Genomic DNA, 18444 nt, shown 5'->3' with positions numbered 1-18444 from the left:
TGAAGAACTGTTCAAAATGAACAGGAATCAGCTCAAAATTATTACAGGTTTCTTAACTGGACACTTTCCAGTAAAAGGACACCTACACACGATAGGACTATATAACGGAGATCTCAGCTGCAGACTATGCAATAGAGAGATCGAGACAGTCAGACATTTATTGTGCGATTGCGAGGCGCTGGATCGTAAGAGACAAGCAATATATGGAGACTGCAAACCAAGTCCGACAGTGTATGGCACTAACCCAATGGACCTTTACAGGCTAGTAAAGGGCACTGCATTATTGGATTGGGTGTCATGAGAACAAATGGAAGGAAGCACAATAAGCTGAAAAGCTGCAGTGCCACCGGGGTGCATGCACGGACGGCTTCCGGAAGGGAAAAAAAAAAAAAAAAAAAAAAGTCATTTAGAAGAAATGTGTACAATGACAGGCGATTCTGAAGAGCATAAGACCTTGCCAGGCGAGGGGAAAGATTAGGGGTTTTTTCTAAGATTATCTTGTTTGCATCGAACAAAGTTTTTTTAGGTTTTTTGAATCATTCCAAACAGAAAAGGTCTTTAGTGACTTTTCTCTTAGGTTAATAGTTTTTGTTATATAAGCGATTAAAAATTTTGAAAATCGCGAAATCGGCCATTTTTAACCCTAAATCGGACATTTAACTAAAAATTTCAATGTTGGCAAGGTAGGTAGACATTCTTTAAACATTGATTGATGAGATCCCGAAGAGTTTTTTGCAATACAATATCGAAAACCCGTTTGTTTTTTAATTGCTAATCAAGCGGGCGCGACACTGTAGTATAAATGAGGACGTTTGAGTTTGCATAAATTCATTATCTCGAGAATGGGCAAATTTGAAGAAAAATCCTCAGACAGGTCGATTTTTATTTTTAAATTAGGACTTTTTGGCATGTATATAATACTAGTGACGTCATCAGAGAGTAGGGGTTGTGTGATTGCTCATTTGAAAGGTTATTTAATTATCTATTCAGTAATATAAACCTTAACATAATTATTTATACAGGGTGTACAAACAATTTTTTTCTTCATTTTGTCTAAATTAATTTAATAAAAAAAATTTTTTTGTACACCCGCATAAATAATTATGTTAATGTCCTTAATTAAATAACCTTCCAAATGAGCTACGTCATCACGCCCAGACGGATGACGTCACTAGTATTATATATATATATATATATATATATATATATATATATATATATATATATATATATATATATATATATATATATATATATATATATATATGCCAATAAGTCCTAATTTAAGAATAAAAATCGACCTGTCTGAGGATTTCTCTTTAAATTTGCCCTTTCTCGAGATAATGAATTTATGCAAAACTCAAAGGTTCTCACTTATACTAAAGTGTCGCGCCTGCTTGATTAGCAATTAAAAAACAAAGGGGTTTTCGATACTGTATTGCAAAAAACTCTTCGGGATTCCTCAATCAATGTTTAAAGAATATCTACCTACCTTGGCAACATTGAAATTTTTAGTTAAATGTCCGATTTAGTGTTAAAAATGGCCGATTTCGCAATTTTCAAAAATTTTAATCGCTTATATAACAAAAACTATTAACCTAAGAGAAAAATCACCAAAGACCTATTCTGTTACACATACTTAAATTTGAACTTTACAGGAGAAAGTTTATTTTACCCCCTAAATTTGCACTTTTCGATTCACCTGGTAGATACACGTGCACGGCTGATGCCTGCCAGGTCATGGTTTTTAGCCTTGGTGTGCTATGAATTATCACTAGACAAATTTCTAGCCTTACAGGACGACCGTTAGTCGGAGGGTTCACTAGCTCTTAGACTACTGGTAATATGCATTGGTTGAATACTTTCGTTCGCATATATTGAGAGTACTTTTTATTTTCTAGAAAATAAAAAGTTTACCAAATGATGCCCATGCTAATCTAGTTCTTATTTTTATTTCTTCTGTTTGGTTGTCCCTGTTCAGCTTTATCTGTCCTAGCTATTTGTATTCTGCTACCTGCTCAAATTTATTCTGGTTGACTACTATTTCTAATTTGTCTTCTTGGTTTGTCACAGTCTTGGTTTTACTATAGTTCATCTCTAGATCTACCTCTATCGCTTTTCTATCTAGTTCCTCAACCATTTTCTGTAACTTTTCCTTCTTATTTGTTGTCAGGACTATATCGTCTGCATATCTCAACTGGTTCAAAAGCTCTCCATTTATTCTTATTCCATATATTAGAACATATTGTTATGACAGTTCCGTAGATTGTTCCTACATAGAAAAAGTCCCTCGACGTGAAAGAAGAAGTAGTCACGTACGAGAATATTCTGGATGTCATGGAATAACCCAGAAATGTCTGGTGACATCTAGAACGTCAGAAAACTATATAAACATTATGTGTTTGACATTCTATAGTTCAGTTGTATTTCAGTATTTGAAGTTAAAAGTTGTCATTGTGTAAAAGTTACTGTAATCCTGTTTGAGTTGAATAAAGTATTTTAAAGAAGTTGTAACATTGGTGACAGCGGTGGGATAAGAAGACATTAAGTAATTTGTATATGGTCAATACAAGATCTACTAAATTCGAGAAAGAAATGGATACATCCGGACCACCAGAATGGTTTTTAAAAATGGAAGAGTTGAAAGAGAAACGTAGGCAAGCAGAGAAAGAAAATGAAGAGAAACGTAGGCAAGAAGAGGAGGAGAGGCGTAGACAAGTAGAGGTAGAAATAATAAATAGTTTGTCACAAATTCAAGAAAATTTTACATTAGAGGTAAGTCAAATTAATAGTAGAATTGACACATTAGAAGAAAAACAAAACTATTTAGATAATAAACTAGAACAGCAACAAAATGATTTAAAGCAACAACAAGATAATTTAAAATCTAGTTTAGAAAGACAAATAGTTATGTTAGAACGAAAAATTGATACCCAAGCTTCTTTATCTCGTATTGTTTCAGTAACGAATGTCGAATCTGAAACAGCCCCTTCATCTTCACATCCCCTAAATCTTCTTGAATCAGGCACAATCAGAAATAGCAAAGTTTTGAAACCACCCACCTTCGATGGCCAAACAGCATGGGAAACGTATCGTTTCCAATTTGAAGCTGCAGCAAGAGCAAATGGCTGGACTGAGAGAGAAATGGCAGCTTCCTTGGTGGTGTCGCTTCGAGGCCAGGCAGCAACCGTCCTTCAATTTCTTCCTCAGGATTCACCTAGTTATGACTCACTTGTTCAAGCTTTAGAAACAAGATATGGCCAACAACATCTGAAGCAGGTTTTTCAAAGTCAGCTTAAAGTTCGGTATCAAAAACATAACGAGAGCCTACAAGAATTTGAAGCCGATATTAAAAGATTATTACATTTGGCATATCCTCAGGCACCGAGAGATTTTCTGGAACAAATCGGTATACAGGCTTTCATAGATGGACTGCATGATATCGAAATGCAACAGGCTCTGCGATTACAATACCACAAAACGCTAGATAAAGCACTAATCTCAGCTCAGGAGTACGAAGCGGCGAAAAATATTTCTAGATCTCTTCCACAATTAAAAGAAATAAGATTTACAGAAAATAAGCAAGTCACTACCACAGATAATGAACAACTAGTTTTATCCCAGATATTAAGCTTACTACAAAATATCCAACAAAAACCTCGAAATGAAAACAGAAGATGTTTTAACTGCGGAAGAATGGGACATCTAAAATCCAATTGCAGAAGCCGATCCCAAGCACGAAAAGAAGAATACGAGAATGAGATCAGAAGGTCGCCTAGTTCGACATCCAGAAGCCTGTCGCAAAGTCTCACTAGAAATGATGGTAGATGGTCACTAAGAAACAGATTTCCTACAACTGACCATAGAAAGGAAGAAAATACACTGGAACTTGAAGTTAGCCATTTGAAGGAACAACTAGCGATTAGTAAAAATAAAATAGAAAGATTAAGAGAACAGGTGACAATATTGCAAGAAGAGTGTAAGGTAATTCAAAATAATGCAAAAACTACACAGTCCAATCTGGAAAACGAATGTCAAAAACTGATGAAAGAGAAGAATGTGTTAAATAAACAATTTCAAGAATACCAAAATGCACTAAATGAATTACAAGTTCAAAGCCAACGTCAGCTAGCACAAAAAGAGAATGTAACCGAAGAAGTTAGTCTGCGGATGACCACAGTTGAACAGCAAGAAGATAATGACCAGATTTCTCTGGAAAACATTAAGAAGAGTCAAAAGAAAGATAACGACTTAAGAGTTATACGAGATTGGCTTAAAAATGGAGTAAGACCTCTTTGGCAGGAAATATCTAAATACAGTCGAACTATAAAGGCGTACTGGGCTCAATGGGAATCCTTGCATCTTTCGAATGGTTTGTTATATCGGAAGTGGGAAAGTTCCGATGGAGTACGTATAGTTCAACAGGTGGTACTGCCAAAATCACACATTAAAAGTGTGTTGGAAGATCTTCATAGCAGCCTGTCTGGAGGACATTTTGGAGTAAAAAGAACACTGGCCAGGATTCGAGACAGATTTTATTGGATCAATTGTCGCCGAGATGTAGAAGAATGGTGTAAGAAATGCGACTTGTGTAACGGTAGAAAAGGCCCTAGAACAAGAAGTCGTGGTAAAATGGCACAATATCTTTCCGGAGAGCCTTTTGAACGACTTGCAGTTGATATTCTCGGTCCACTTCCAACGACAGAGAGAGGTAACAAGTACTTAATGGTTGCAATGGATTATTTTTCAAAATGGCCTGAAATTGCACCTCTTCCTAATCAAGAAGCGACGACTGTAGCAGAAGCATTCATAACACATGTCGTATCAAGACATGGAGTTCCTTTAGAGTTGAATTCTGATCAGGGACGAAATTTTGAATCCGAATTATGGCAAGAATTAATGAAAATCTTGGGTATTAAGAAAACTCGAACTACGCCTCTCCACCCACAATCAGACGGAATGATCGAAAGACATAATAGAACTATTTGTCAATACCTCTCAATGTTTGTTGCTGATAATCAAAAAGATTGGGATACCCTAATACCTCTATTCCTGTTAGCCTACAGAAGTTCTGAACATGAAGCAACCGGTTATTCTCCATCAATGATGATCACCGGAAGAGAAATGAAGCTTCCTCAAGATCTTATTTTCGGAAAATTGCCTACCTGTGAAGAAGAACCTTCATCCCTGACGTACCTAGAAAGCTTAAGAGAAAAACTGGAAAAAGTCCACGAATTTGCTCGTAAAAGTTTGAAGCTTCAAAGTGATAAAGCCAAGTCCAGGTTCGATGTGCAAGCTACAGGGACAACTTTCGAAAGAGGTGATCCAGTATGGCTATACAATCCCACACGCAAGAAAGGACTTTGTCCGAAACTTCAACGAAACTGGGAAGGCCCGTACACCGTCTTAAAGAAAATAAATGATCTGGTCTACCGCATCCAGTTTTCAGCGAGAAGTAAACCCAAGGTAGTTCACATTGAGAGATTAGCCCCATATCATGGAACTGATCCACCCTGTTGGCTTCAACCAGACCCTGATAGACCAGTTATTCGAGGCGAATAACTATAAAGGAGGGAGCAGTGTTATGACAGTTCCGTAGATTGTTCCTACATAGAAAAAGTCCCTCGACGTGAAAGAAGAAGTAGTCACGTACGAGAATATTCTGGATGTCATGGAATAACCCAGAAATGTCTGGTGACATCTAGAACGTCAGAAAACTATATAAACATTATGTGTTTGACATTCTATAGTTCAGTTGTATTTCAGTATTTGAAGTTAAAAGTTGTCATTGTGTAAAAGTTACTGTAATCCTGTTTGAGTTGAATAAAGTATTTTAAAGAAGTTGTAACAATATTATGGAATGATAGGAAATATTAAAGACATTTCACTTAAGACAAGTTGAAAAAAGTAAAATATGAAGGTTCTTATGACCCGCCCGGTGTGTTTTATATTTTATAAGCGTTATGAATAATCATATAATATTTTATAAAATTACCTGGTCAGTGCGCCTCCAGTACATTTCTGTTTACAACTTGGTAAAAACTGGCCCATTATAATTTGTAATAATTTTTTAAATATTTTTCCGTAACAAGCCTCCATTTCGAAGCCAGCAGTTTCTAAGAAGGTGTGTACTAAAGTTGCAGTGATGTCTACTTCCGGTTCTAATTTTAACGTTGATGTTAACCATTTCCAACCATTTTGAATATTATAAATATTAGTATATCCTCTTTTAGGCTTAACAATCATAATTGCTGAATAAAGACGCATGACACCTAAAATATAATAATCTTAAAAAATATATATTATTAAGAATATACTAATAACATTACACTCGATCGAAGCCGTAAATGGTACTACGTACATTGGCATTTATGTACACTCGTTTAATGAGTTTCTTAAAGCAAATTAAAATATATAAGCAGTTTAAATTATAATGATGAATATTTCTATGATGCAGGGAAAACACATGTTCTCATTTATATATTTTTTTCAATATTTCATTTACTTAGTGTCAATGCAGTGGTACAGTGTTTCTGCTTAATTTTCTTTAATTTCTTTTGCGATGTACATTTTAAATTTTCATATTTTTAAATCTTTCTTCTAGTAGTAATAAAAAATATAGCTTGTAATAAACAAAATAGTATTTTTGATCTCTCTAACAATCTTCTTATCTGAATGACTGGGAAAAGAAAAATATTTTTAGTGTGTAAAATTTATTTATTCCTAGCTGAGCGCTTTGGCCATCTTGAAAGCTATGGTCAAAAAATTAAATAATACCACTAAAAAGGGAGAAAGAGAGATCCCATTTGAATTGAAAAAAAAAGAGTGTGACACTTGCGGAGTGCCGACAAAAGTGATTACTTCTTATAGATTCAATTATATTTGATTCGATCCAATTCGTTTCGATATTTGATTTATTTTATTTAATTTTATATCATTTTATTTAATTTTATTTCGTTTATTCAATTTTATTTAAGGTAAGCGCAAAATCTTGGCCCAATGCTATACAAATGCATTCATTTTTTCGAAGCTTGAGAAAACTAATAAATACTTTTTTAAATCACACTAAATTTTCTCTTTTTTTTACCCCGTAACTTATTAAAATAAACATTATAGAAGTTTTCAGGGACTATCCACCCTCGGTAATAATGTAATCTTTCATTCTGCGTTTAAATTTTTCAAAAATACTTATCAGTTTTCTCAGGATTCGAAAAAAAATGAATGCATTTAAATAGCATTGGGCCAAGATTTTGCGCCTACCCCCTTAATTATATTTATTTAATCTGATTTATTGATTTTTATTTAATTTTATTCAATTTAATTTAATTTTTTTTATTTGATTTTATTAAAGTTTATTTAATTTAATTTATTTAATTGTGATTAATTTTAATCAACACCTATAGGGTTGAAACCACCCCGAACCCAGTCAATAATATGCAGAAAATTCTGAATTTATATCTAGTTTTACCTTAAAAAAATGTGTCGCACTATATTTTTCAGAAAAACTGATCAAATCAACTCCTATAGGATTGAAAGCACCCCGAAGCCAGTAATGAATAGAAAATTCGGAATCTACATTAAGCAAAAAAATTAACGCACCACCTTAAAAATGGGACATTTTTGATGTCTCGGATTTCCTAAACCTCTTGTCCGATTTGAGTGATTTTTTTAATATGTTATAGCTTTATTCTTTAACAATATCCCTATAATAATACTGTTGATAGACACGTAAGTTGTCATTGTATACCGGGATTACCGGGTGTACCAATCATACTGAGTTTTTTTTCTAAAAGTTCGGGACACCCTGTGGAATATACTATCATTTATAAAATGTTGAAATTAAAACTCAATTGTAGCCTTAGACTTTCTTAACATTTTTTTTCTGATTCATTCGCTTATGTTCTATAATAAAAGAGATATATATGTCCTGTTATATTACAAATCAGGTTTGCTATTTGGTCTTGGACAATATCATTCCAAATCTCGAGAGCTACTGTTTGTACCTTTTGTAAGGTTCTATAATAGGAGGTGGCAAACGCTGTCGTAGTCTTCTGCCAATTATGTCCCACAACTGTTCGATTGGGTTAAGATCTGGACTATACGGTAGCCAATTCAAAAGTCTGCAGATTTACTTGTTGTAAATCTTCGGTTACAGTTCGTGCAGCGTGAGGTCTTGCAGTATCGTGTATTAGCATAAAATTGTTACCAATATAAGGAGCCGATAGCATGGTAGCTAAATCCTTCGCTAAGGTAACTACTTGAGTACACTCATCGCGGGTCAAAGTCCTTGTAGCGCGTTCTATTTCCACAAAAAAAAATCGGACTTAAATTATAAATCTACTAATTTTTACCACATACCAGACACTTTTTGACTGTTGACAATTTGACAATAATTAAATTTTTAATTTATCATAGTCTACTTTCTTCTTCTTCGTATATAAGGCCTCTTGGCCTGTTCTTAACCGATTTTGAGCTTGTATTCGTAGCTGTGACGTTGACTGCCAGCTATCTCGCCACCTTTTAAAGGGCCTTCTTATTGGTCTCTTGCGTGTTGGCTTTGAATCCCTGGCTATACGGGCTATTCTCTCACTGTCCATTCTCATCACATGTTGATTTAACTCTCGTCGTCTCTGTTTTCCTCACCGTACTATATCTTGTATGTTACAGAGATCTCTTATTCTGTCGTTCGGTATTCTGTATCTCAGTGTTTTCCCAGTAATTGACCTCAACGTTCTCATTTCTGATGTTCTCAGTATCCTCTTGGTTTCTATGTTATACGAGTATCTTGTTTCTATGGCGTACGTCATGATCGGTCTTACACATGATTTGTATATGCATACTTTCATTTCCAGCCTCATATCTTTGTTTCTCCAGATGACATCCCTCAGACATCCTGACATGTAATTGGCTTTATTTGCTTGCTTTCGGACGCTCTCTTTAGCATTTCCATAACTACATATTTCGACTCCCAGATATTGGAATCTCGAGACTTGTTCAATTAGTTCGTTGTTAATAACTAATTTGCATCTTATGGGTTCCCTTGACACTACCAGGGATTTTGTCTTAGCTGTTGATATTTTCATATTGTACTTCTTCGCCACTGTATTGAAAGTTTCTGCCATTTGCTGTAGGTTATCCTCGTTATCGGAGATTAAGATTGCGTCGTCAGCATAACAGAGGATTTTTATTTGTTTTTCCGCCATCTTATATCCTTTTCCAGTGCCTTTAATGTTTTCTATGATTTTGTCCATTACTAAATTAAAAAGCAATGGGCTCAAGCTATCCCCTTGTCTGATTCCCGAGTTGATTTCTACTTCCGATGTGTTCATTCTCGGCTTTTATTCTGGTTTTGTTCTTCGTATTAATGTCTTTAATTATCCTTATCATATTGTTTGGCTGATTTTTCTCCTTTAGCAATCTTAGCACATCTTCCAATCTTACACAATCGAAGGCCTTAGTCAGATCTATAAAGCACATAAATGCAGGGTTTATTATATTCCAGTGCTTTCTCAGCAATTTGTCTGGCTATGAATATGGCGTCTATTGTGACTGTTGTAAAACCTTGTTGTTCCTCACTAGTTGTGTATTATTCACATAGATTCTTCATTTATTTTATTGGCAAGTATTTTTGTTAAGAGTTGTGTTCAGCAAGGTGATGGTACGGTAGTTGCTAGGGTCTTTGCTGTTTGCTCTCTTGTGTATAGATATTGTTATACTCGTCCTCCACTGGTCTGGTACACGCTGGCTACATATTAGTTCTTGAAAGAGGGTCTCTATGTTTTCTATTCAGGTTTCTCCTCCGTATTTTAGGAGTTCATTTGGTATCCCATCGGGTCCTGGGGCTTTTCTGTTTTTTAATTTACTTATGTTATTCCTTATTTCTTCTTTTGTGATTTCTAGTTCTGTCTCTATGTTGGATTCGTCTTTATCTCCTGTTTCTTCCTCTTTTTCAGGTATTATAGTATCTTCCTTATATAGTTCTTCTATATAGGCGGTCCATTGTTCTGCATCTATTTTATTTAAACTTCTATATTTGTTAATGGGGTTTTCCTACTTTTTAGTATTTTCCAAACTTTTCTTTGCACCCCAATCAAATCGTGTTCCATTTCTTTGGTAAAGCGTGTTCAATATTCTCTTTTTATATTTCTTATCTTAGAATTGATGTAATTTCTTGTATCTCTGTATTGTTGGTAATTGCTTGGTGTTTTGTTACTGCAGTATTGTAGGTATGCTTTCCTCTTCTCATACGCTAGATCTCTTATTTCAGTATTGAACCAGGGCTTTGATATTTTTGTTGCATTTAGGTTCATTTTTCTGACTCTTATGCTTTCCTTTGCGGCTTGTAATATATTATATTTTATTTTTGCCCATGTCTCATTTACTCCTTCACCTGTTGTTACTGAGTTTATCTAGTCTACTTTAAGCTTGTTTATTAAACTAAGCAGAAAAATAAGGATTTATTGACGAAAAACATGGCTAGTTGTGAAAGTACCTAACTTTTTTTATTTTCCAATATAAGCGAATGAATCAAAAAACAAAATATTAACAAAACCTGAGGCTATAGTTGGAATTTAATTTCAGTATTTTATATAAACTAGAATATTCCACAGGGTGTTGCGAACTTTTAGAAAAAAACACAGTCTGATTGGTACACCCGGTATACAAGGACGATTTACCTGTCTAGGAACAATATTATTACAGCGATATTGTTAAAGAATAAGGCTATAACATATTAAAAAAATCATTTAAATTGGACAACAGGTTTAGGAAATACGAGACATCAAAAATGTCCCAATTTTAAGGTGGTGCGTTAATTTTGCTGCTTAGTGTATATTTAGTTTTAGTATAAAATCATGTGCGGCATTATAAAGGGTGTAACAAAAAGGCATGCCATACCCATAAATTAAATCATATATCCGGAAACCAAAAATTTTTCGATTGAACCCAACTTACCTTGGTACAAATGAGCAGATAAAAAAATAATGTGTGGGTACTTTGTACGCACGTAAGAAGTTATACTTCTATTATATGATTTCTTAAAAATAAATATACTTTAAACAGTTTGCTTTAATTTTTTTTAATCACCAAACTAAGTTTGTGCTTACCGCTTTCAAAAAAATAAAAAAAGTATAGGATTGCTCCGGATTCGAACTCAAGACCTCTCGATCTCTAGCCGAATGCTATACCAAATACGCTACGAGGACTGTGTCTGTATCGGTTCGGACGTACCTAATGACAATTCACGGTAACAAACAGACAAGGTGAAGTAAATATAGAATAAAATGTTTTAATAATACTCATCTTACTCCTGAGGAAGACAAATCCAAAGACACAAAAATTATAATAAATATATTTACTAAAAACACTAATATTATTATATTCTTTTCACACCTTTTCTTGCACTGATATACAGTCAGCGCCAACATACTAGACACATAGGAACATTGAGCTATTACAGTCCTGGAACCTTCACTTGTTGCAATGTTTATTTTGATATCTAGTGACGTTTAGAACGTCAGAAAATGTATAGAAACTGAATATTATAGATCAGCTATATTAAATACAGCTGATCTCATTTTGACGTTTATAGTTGTTGTCATTTTGTTAAAGTTGTGAAAGTTTTAGATGGTAATATTCTTGGTGTTTGAATAAAGTTATTTAAAAAAAAAGTAATAATACTATTAACTAATGTATTTTTTGTATCGAAAAACAATTATTTTGAATAGTTTCTTGACAGTGACATGACAGGGATGAAAGTCACATCTGAGAACGGACCGGATTAGCCCATAAGCATAGCAATTAGGTACCTACCCATGTGTCTAGTACGGTGACTCTTACTGTATTTATACATAACTTGAAAGATTTAGCAACTAAACGCCATACTGTCTGTGTACAGTATTATGAAATTTTACTCTCAATCGCGCCTAAAGAAGTATAACTTCAAAAAAGTTACAGCCCAACTTACAAAATGAAATTTCATTTTTTCCAATATACATATGTATATTTTATATTTTTTCAATATTTAAAAAAAAAACAGTGAAATTTGTGCACCCCATAAAAATTTTATGGGGATTCTGTTCCCTTAAGCACCCCCAAATGTTTGTGTACGTTCCAATTAAATTATTATCGTGGTACCATTAGTTAAATACAATGTTTTTAAAACATTTTGTCACTTAGTACTTTTTGAGAAGCCAGTTTTTATCAAGATATTTTGAAGATTTGTAAAATGCACCACATATAATACGTAAATGTTTAAGTAAGATCTGGTAATAATAGCTCAGGTGAGACCTGGTAATAATATTATGAAAATAATATTCTATAATATTACTTAACCATCTATAAATATGTGGTGGAGAGTTTACAAATGTTAAAATATCTCGATAAAAACTGGCTTATCAAAAAAGTACTAAGAGGCAAAAAAGTTTTAAACGGTGTGTTTAACTAATGGTACCACAATAATAATTTGATTAGAACGCACACAAATATTTGGGCGGGAGGGGGTTAAGGGAATAAAACCCAGTAAAATTTTTATGGAGTGCTCAAAGGACCCCGCAACACTCCTTATGGAAAAGTGTTCCCGGTCAAATTTAACGAAAGTTTGGTCAATGATACTTCTCGATGTGTAGATTAAAAAAGTCCATGGGACCTGGGTCTGAATAACTACTATTCTCGAGCTACAGCATTCTGCAGTTATTGGATTCGAGTGCTCGGTTTACATTAAGTGCACTAATTCAGAGTCAAGTGAACGAAAATATTTATTATTGGAAGAATAGAGACTTATTTTCTTCATGCATACTTGCGTCGTGTATATGAATTTGTGGTCAAAAATAGATGCATCGTATTTTAGTCTTCAGGAAACCTCCGAAAAGTCCTCAGAAAACAAAAGATGTGCGATATAAAATGTGCTACTAGAGCGATGTAAGAATTATTATGTTTTCATGAATGCCTCACAGTTATGCAATACCAGCAAAGCTGCAGTTCCGCCTTATCTTTAGAATACTACTGAATAGTGGCGGATCTGGGGGGAATTCCCCCCGTAGCACGCTCTAAAACTAAAGAAAAAGTTGTCGGAACCTAAAAAAGTCAAGTAGAGAACATGGACTTGATCTCAATACGAAAAAATCGAGAATGACTGTAGCTCGAGAATAGTAGTTATTCAGACCCAGGTCCCATGGACTTTTTTAATCTACACATCGAGAATTATCATTGACCAAACTTTCGTTAAATTTGACCGGGACCACTTTTCCATAAGGAGTGTGGCGGGGTCCTTTTACTGTTATTTTTTTAAAGATGTTCCTGCTCTAGGAAAGCCACATTTTCATTAACGGCGCCCGATTTGGGCGTTGAAACGTTAATAAAATGATTTTTTTCAATTTAACTGTGGCTTATTTCCCATCTAAATAGTTAATTATAAAAATGCCACAAGGAAATAGCTTCAGAACAACATTAATGTCCATTTTCAATATAAAACAGTTTTCGAGATATTGGAAAAATCGATTTTCATTTTGCAACTTCAAAGATCTGTAAATTTTCTTATGTGCATAGTTGTACTAAGGTAAGTTAGGTTCAATCGAACTATTTTGGCCCCAAAATATGTGATTCAATTTATGACCTGCCTTTTTCTTACACCCTGCATATATAAACTATGTATACGAACAGTTCAATTACCTGTCATTCTCTTTAAATATTTATCTTGTTTTTCTATTTGTCCATCCTTATATTGATACCCCTGTCTCTGGTAATATTCTTCATCAGATTCTCCCTCCTGCTTAGGAACATTATAAGGTACCAAATAAGGACACACCTTGTAAAAGTAGGCTAAAATTAGTTTACCAAAGTCCGGGAATTCATTCCATAAAGAAACAATCACAGTAGCATAGCAAAAAGCCGATTCAGAATTACTAGAAATTATTAGATCACTCTGAAGAACAAATCTCTTCGCTAATAAATATTTACAAAACTGGATACCACATGGATGAATGGAAGCATTAATTCTCTTATTAGCTATAATATTATCCTGCCCTTTTAGCAGCCTAAATAATTTGTTGAATTTGTCTAACACATGTTCAGCGTTTACGCCAGACAAGGAATTTACGGGAATATTGATAGCTTTTTTGCAATCCTGCATAAACTCTTTTTGAGTACTATCATTTTCTAAATTCTTAATACTTTCTGTATATTTGTCAAGAAAGTCCATCAATTCGGAATATATATTAAAGTTGTCCAAGGTTATATATTTTTCTATACTTGGGGCAGACTGATTCTTGGCAACAGGTTTAGGGTTTGTAACAAGTGCTTTAGATTCAACTGGCAAAGGAGTTGGTTTTGGAATACTTGCATGTTCATGAGTTTTGTTGATACTATCCACTGTTTCATTTATTTTTCTTTCTATATTTTGTAATTGTATAAACATATCTTGAGCATTTTTGACATCATCATCTGTTACTTTTGCATTTTTACAACTTTTAATTATTACATCGAAGCTAGATGGCAAGGAGTTTAGTAACTGAAAATCTTCTGCGTGCTGAGCCTTCAGATCTTCTATTTTCTGACATCGTTTTATCGTTTTTAAGATCTTCTCGTAAAGACTCGAAAATTCTGGTTGTAATTTCTAAAAAGGATAAGAAATAATTAGTTCAAATTTACTTAATTGACTATAAAAACTGTTAACAGAATAAATAACATAAGCAGATCAGCAAAAAACAAGTCGTCATACAATTTTTCGAAAAAAAAACATGATAATTGATTAAATCTAGTTAAGAGGCTACATCAACGCGTCATCAAAACGGAAAACGCGTTCCAAGATTGCAGCTTTAATTTTGAATATTTTGTTGAGATATTTAGCACACATATTCGTAATATTCGAAAGACTTCTGTGCTTTTCAATTATCCGTGCCACGTCTGGTCCCGAGAAGCACGGATAATCAGGGTTCTACTGTACTTTCATTTAGCACGCCTACGAATATATTGTCACAATATTGAGACTTCATCTTAGATAGTGACAAATGCTGCTGACGCACTGTTGCCAAAGTTCTGCAGAACTTTCGAAAACGGGTGTGAAAATATCTACCAAATTAATATTGATGACGCGCTGATGAGGCCTCTTAAGAACAGTATCCAATTAAAGAACCATATATTGGTAACATTCAGAGTGGTCTGTGAGAAAGGAATATGGAAGCATAGATATAACTTTGAACTGCAGAATATCTATGGTGCTTAATGTAAGAATAAACCCCATTTATATTTACTGATGTCAGAACTTTTCCCATATGGATCCAGTTGTAGGTTGGATAAAAAGTAAATCTTATTTGTCTGTTTTACAAAATATTATAACTGACAATTATTTTGAAAACTACTAGCTGAACGCTTTAACACCTTGGCTGGGTTTAGAGATATTTATAAATTTACGTTGAGTGTGTTACGAGGCATATATGTTCCGTATTCCCCATTTGCCACAGTGGGTTACGAGGTAGTCAACTCAGCCAAGATGATGAGCTACAAGGATAAAGTTAAAAGGTTTAAGACTAAGTTTTCACTCTAATGGCATATAACATATCCCACCAGAATGAAAACAATGGGAACCTTCTCTGGTTACACCTCCGAGGCTTCTACAATTTGCAAGCCATACGGATGCTGAGACTAAGGAAGATGAGGGAATTCTACAATTTACAATTCACGTCACATCTGCTCAGCGCGGTAAAGTTCCAACGAGACTGGTTCCCTTCATACTCCACACAGAGTAAATGTAAATAAAAAATGAATAACCATTTTCAATTTCGTTGCAAAACGAAAATACAGCCGAACCATATTCCAGTCCAATCAGAGAGTGCTGCAAGCACCTCTACCGGTTTCGAAACTTATTAGTCTCTCATCAGGAGGCACATATGCTGCTCTCCCTGATCCAACCAAAACAAACCCCAGCGTGCAGTCCCGAATTGCAACGAACGAAATGGCATAGATGCCCTAGCGGCAACTGCTAGCAAAAGACTAAGTTTTCACTCTAATGGCATATAACATATCCCACCAGAATGAAAACAATGGGAACCTTCTCTGGTTACACCTCCGAGGCTTCTACAATTTGCAAGCCATACGGATGCTGAGACTAAGGAAGATGAGGGAATTCTACAATTTACAATTCACGTCACATCTGCTCAGCGCGGTAAAGTTCCAACGAGACTGGTTCCCTTCATACTCCACACAGAGTGAATGTAAATAAAAAATGAATAACCATTTTCAATTTCGTTGCAAAACGAAAATACAGCCGAACCATATTCCAGTCCAATCAGAGAGTGCTGCAAGCACCTCTACCGGTTTCGAAACTTATTAGTCTCTCATCAGGAGGCACATATGCTGCTCTCCCTGATCCAACCAAAACAAACCCCAGCGTGCAGTCCCGAATTGCAACGAACGAAATGGCATAGATGCCCTAGCGGCAACTGCTAGCAAAAGACTAAGTTTTCACTCTAATGGCATATAACATATCCCACCAGAATGAAAACAATGGGAACCTTCTCTGGTTACACCTCCGAGGCTTCTACAATTTGCAAGCCATACGGATGCTGAGACTAAGGAAGATGAGGGAATTCTACAATTTACAATTCACGTCACATCTGCTCAGCGCGGTAAAGTTCCAACGAGACTGGTTCCCTTCATACTCCACACAGAGTAAATGTAAATAAAAAATGAATAACCATTTTCAATTTCGTTGCAAAACGAAAATACAGCCGAACCATATTCCAGTCCAATCAGAGAGTGCTGCAAGCACCTCTACCGGTTTCGAAACTTATTAGTCTCTCATCAGGAGGCACATATGCTGCTCTCCCTGATCCAACCAAAACAAACCCCAGCGTGCAGTCCCGAATTGCAACGAACGAAATGGCATAGATGCCCTAGCGGCAACTGCTAGCAAAAGACTAAGTTTTCACTCTAATGGCATATAACATATCCCACCAGAATGAAAACAATGGGAACCTTCTCTGGTTACACCTCCGAGGCTTCTACAATTTGCAAGCCATACGGATGCTGAGACTAAGGAAGATGAGGGAATTCTACAATTTACAATTCACGTCACATCTGCTCAGCGCGGTAAAGTTCCAACGAGACTGGTTCCCTTCATACTCCACACAGAGTAAATGTAAATAAAAAATGAATAACCATTTTCAATTTCGTTGCAAAACGAAAATACAGCCGAACCATATTCCAGTCCAATCAGAGAGTGCTGCAAGCACCTCTACCGGTTTCGAAACTTATTAGTCTCTCATCAGGAGGCACATATGCCATTTCGTTCGTTGCAATTCGGGACTGCACGCTGGGGTTTGTTTTGGTTGGATCAGGGAGAGCAGCATATGTGCCTCCTGATGAGAGACTAATAAGTTTCGAAACCGGTAGAGGTGCTTGCAGCACTCTCTGATTGGACTGGAATATGGTTCGGCTGTATTTTCGTTTTGCAACGAAATTGAAAATGGTTATTCATTTTTTATTTACATTTACTCTGTGTGGAGTATGAAGGGAACCAGTCTCGTTGGAACTTTACCGCGCTGAGCAGATGTGACGTGAATTGTAAATTGTAGAATTCCCTCATCTTCCTTAGTCTCAGCATCCGTATGGCTTGCAAATTGTAGAAGCCTCGGAGGTGTAACCAGAGAAGGTTCCCATTGTTTTCATTCTGGTGGGATATGTTATATGCCATTAGAGTGAAAACTTAGTCTTTTGCTAGCAGTTGCCGCTAGGGCATCTATGCCATTTCGTTCGTTGCAATTCGGGACTGCACGCTGGGGTTTGTTTTGGTTGGATCAGGGAGAGCAGCATATGTGCCTCCTGATGAGAGACTAATAAGTTTCGAAACCGGTAGAGGTGCTTGCAGCACTCTCTGATTGGACTGGAATATGGTTCGGCTGTATTTTCGTTTTGCAACGAAATTGAAAATGGTTATTCATTTTTTATTTACATTTACTCTGTGTGGAGTATGAAGGGAACCAGTCTCGTTGGAACTTTACCGCGCTGAGCAGATGTGACGTGAATTGTAAATTGTAGAATTCCCTCATCTTCCTTAGTCTCAGCATCCGTATGGCTTGCAAATTGTAGAAGCCTCGGAGGTGTAACCAGAGAAGGTTCCCATTGTTTTCATTCTGGTGGGATATGTTATATGCCATTAGAGTGAAAACTTAGTCTTTTGCTAGCAGTTGCCGCTAGGGCATCTATGCCATTTCGTTCGTTGCAATTCGGGACTGCACGCTGGGGTTTGTTTTGGTTGGATCAGGGAGAGCAGCATATGTGCCTCCTGATGAGAGACTAATAAGTTTCGAAACCGGTAGAGGTGCTTGCAGCACTCTCTGATTGGACTGGAATATGGTTCGGCTGTATTTTCGTTTTGCAACGAAATTGAAAATGGTTATTCATTTTTTATTTACATTTACTCTGTGTGGAGTATGAAGGGAACCAGTC

General features: G+C 35.5%; 1 protein-coding gene across 1 annotated transcript in view; it reads right to left on the bottom strand.

The window, feature by feature from the left end:
- Positions 1-18444, bottom strand: part of LOC114331468 (mRNA export factor Gle1) — a 41741-nt gene that overhangs the window by 15114 nt on the left and 8183 nt on the right. The window contains exons 2-3 of the mRNA XM_050642911.1: positions 13669-14611; positions 5996-6272 (exon numbers count right to left, since the gene is read on the bottom strand). Coding sequence (XP_050498868.1) covers positions 5996-6272; positions 13669-14611 — 1220 coding nt within the window. The remainder of the gene's footprint in view (positions 1-5995; positions 6273-13668; positions 14612-18444) is intronic.

This window comes from Diabrotica virgifera, chromosome 2, assembly GCF_917563875.1.
Source record: "Diabrotica virgifera virgifera chromosome 2, PGI_DIABVI_V3a".
Classification (NCBI taxonomy): Eukaryota; Metazoa; Arthropoda; class Insecta; order Coleoptera; family Chrysomelidae; genus Diabrotica; species Diabrotica virgifera.
Note: the sequence above shows the minus strand (reverse complement) of the source record. Positions and strands in the feature narration are given on the sequence as shown.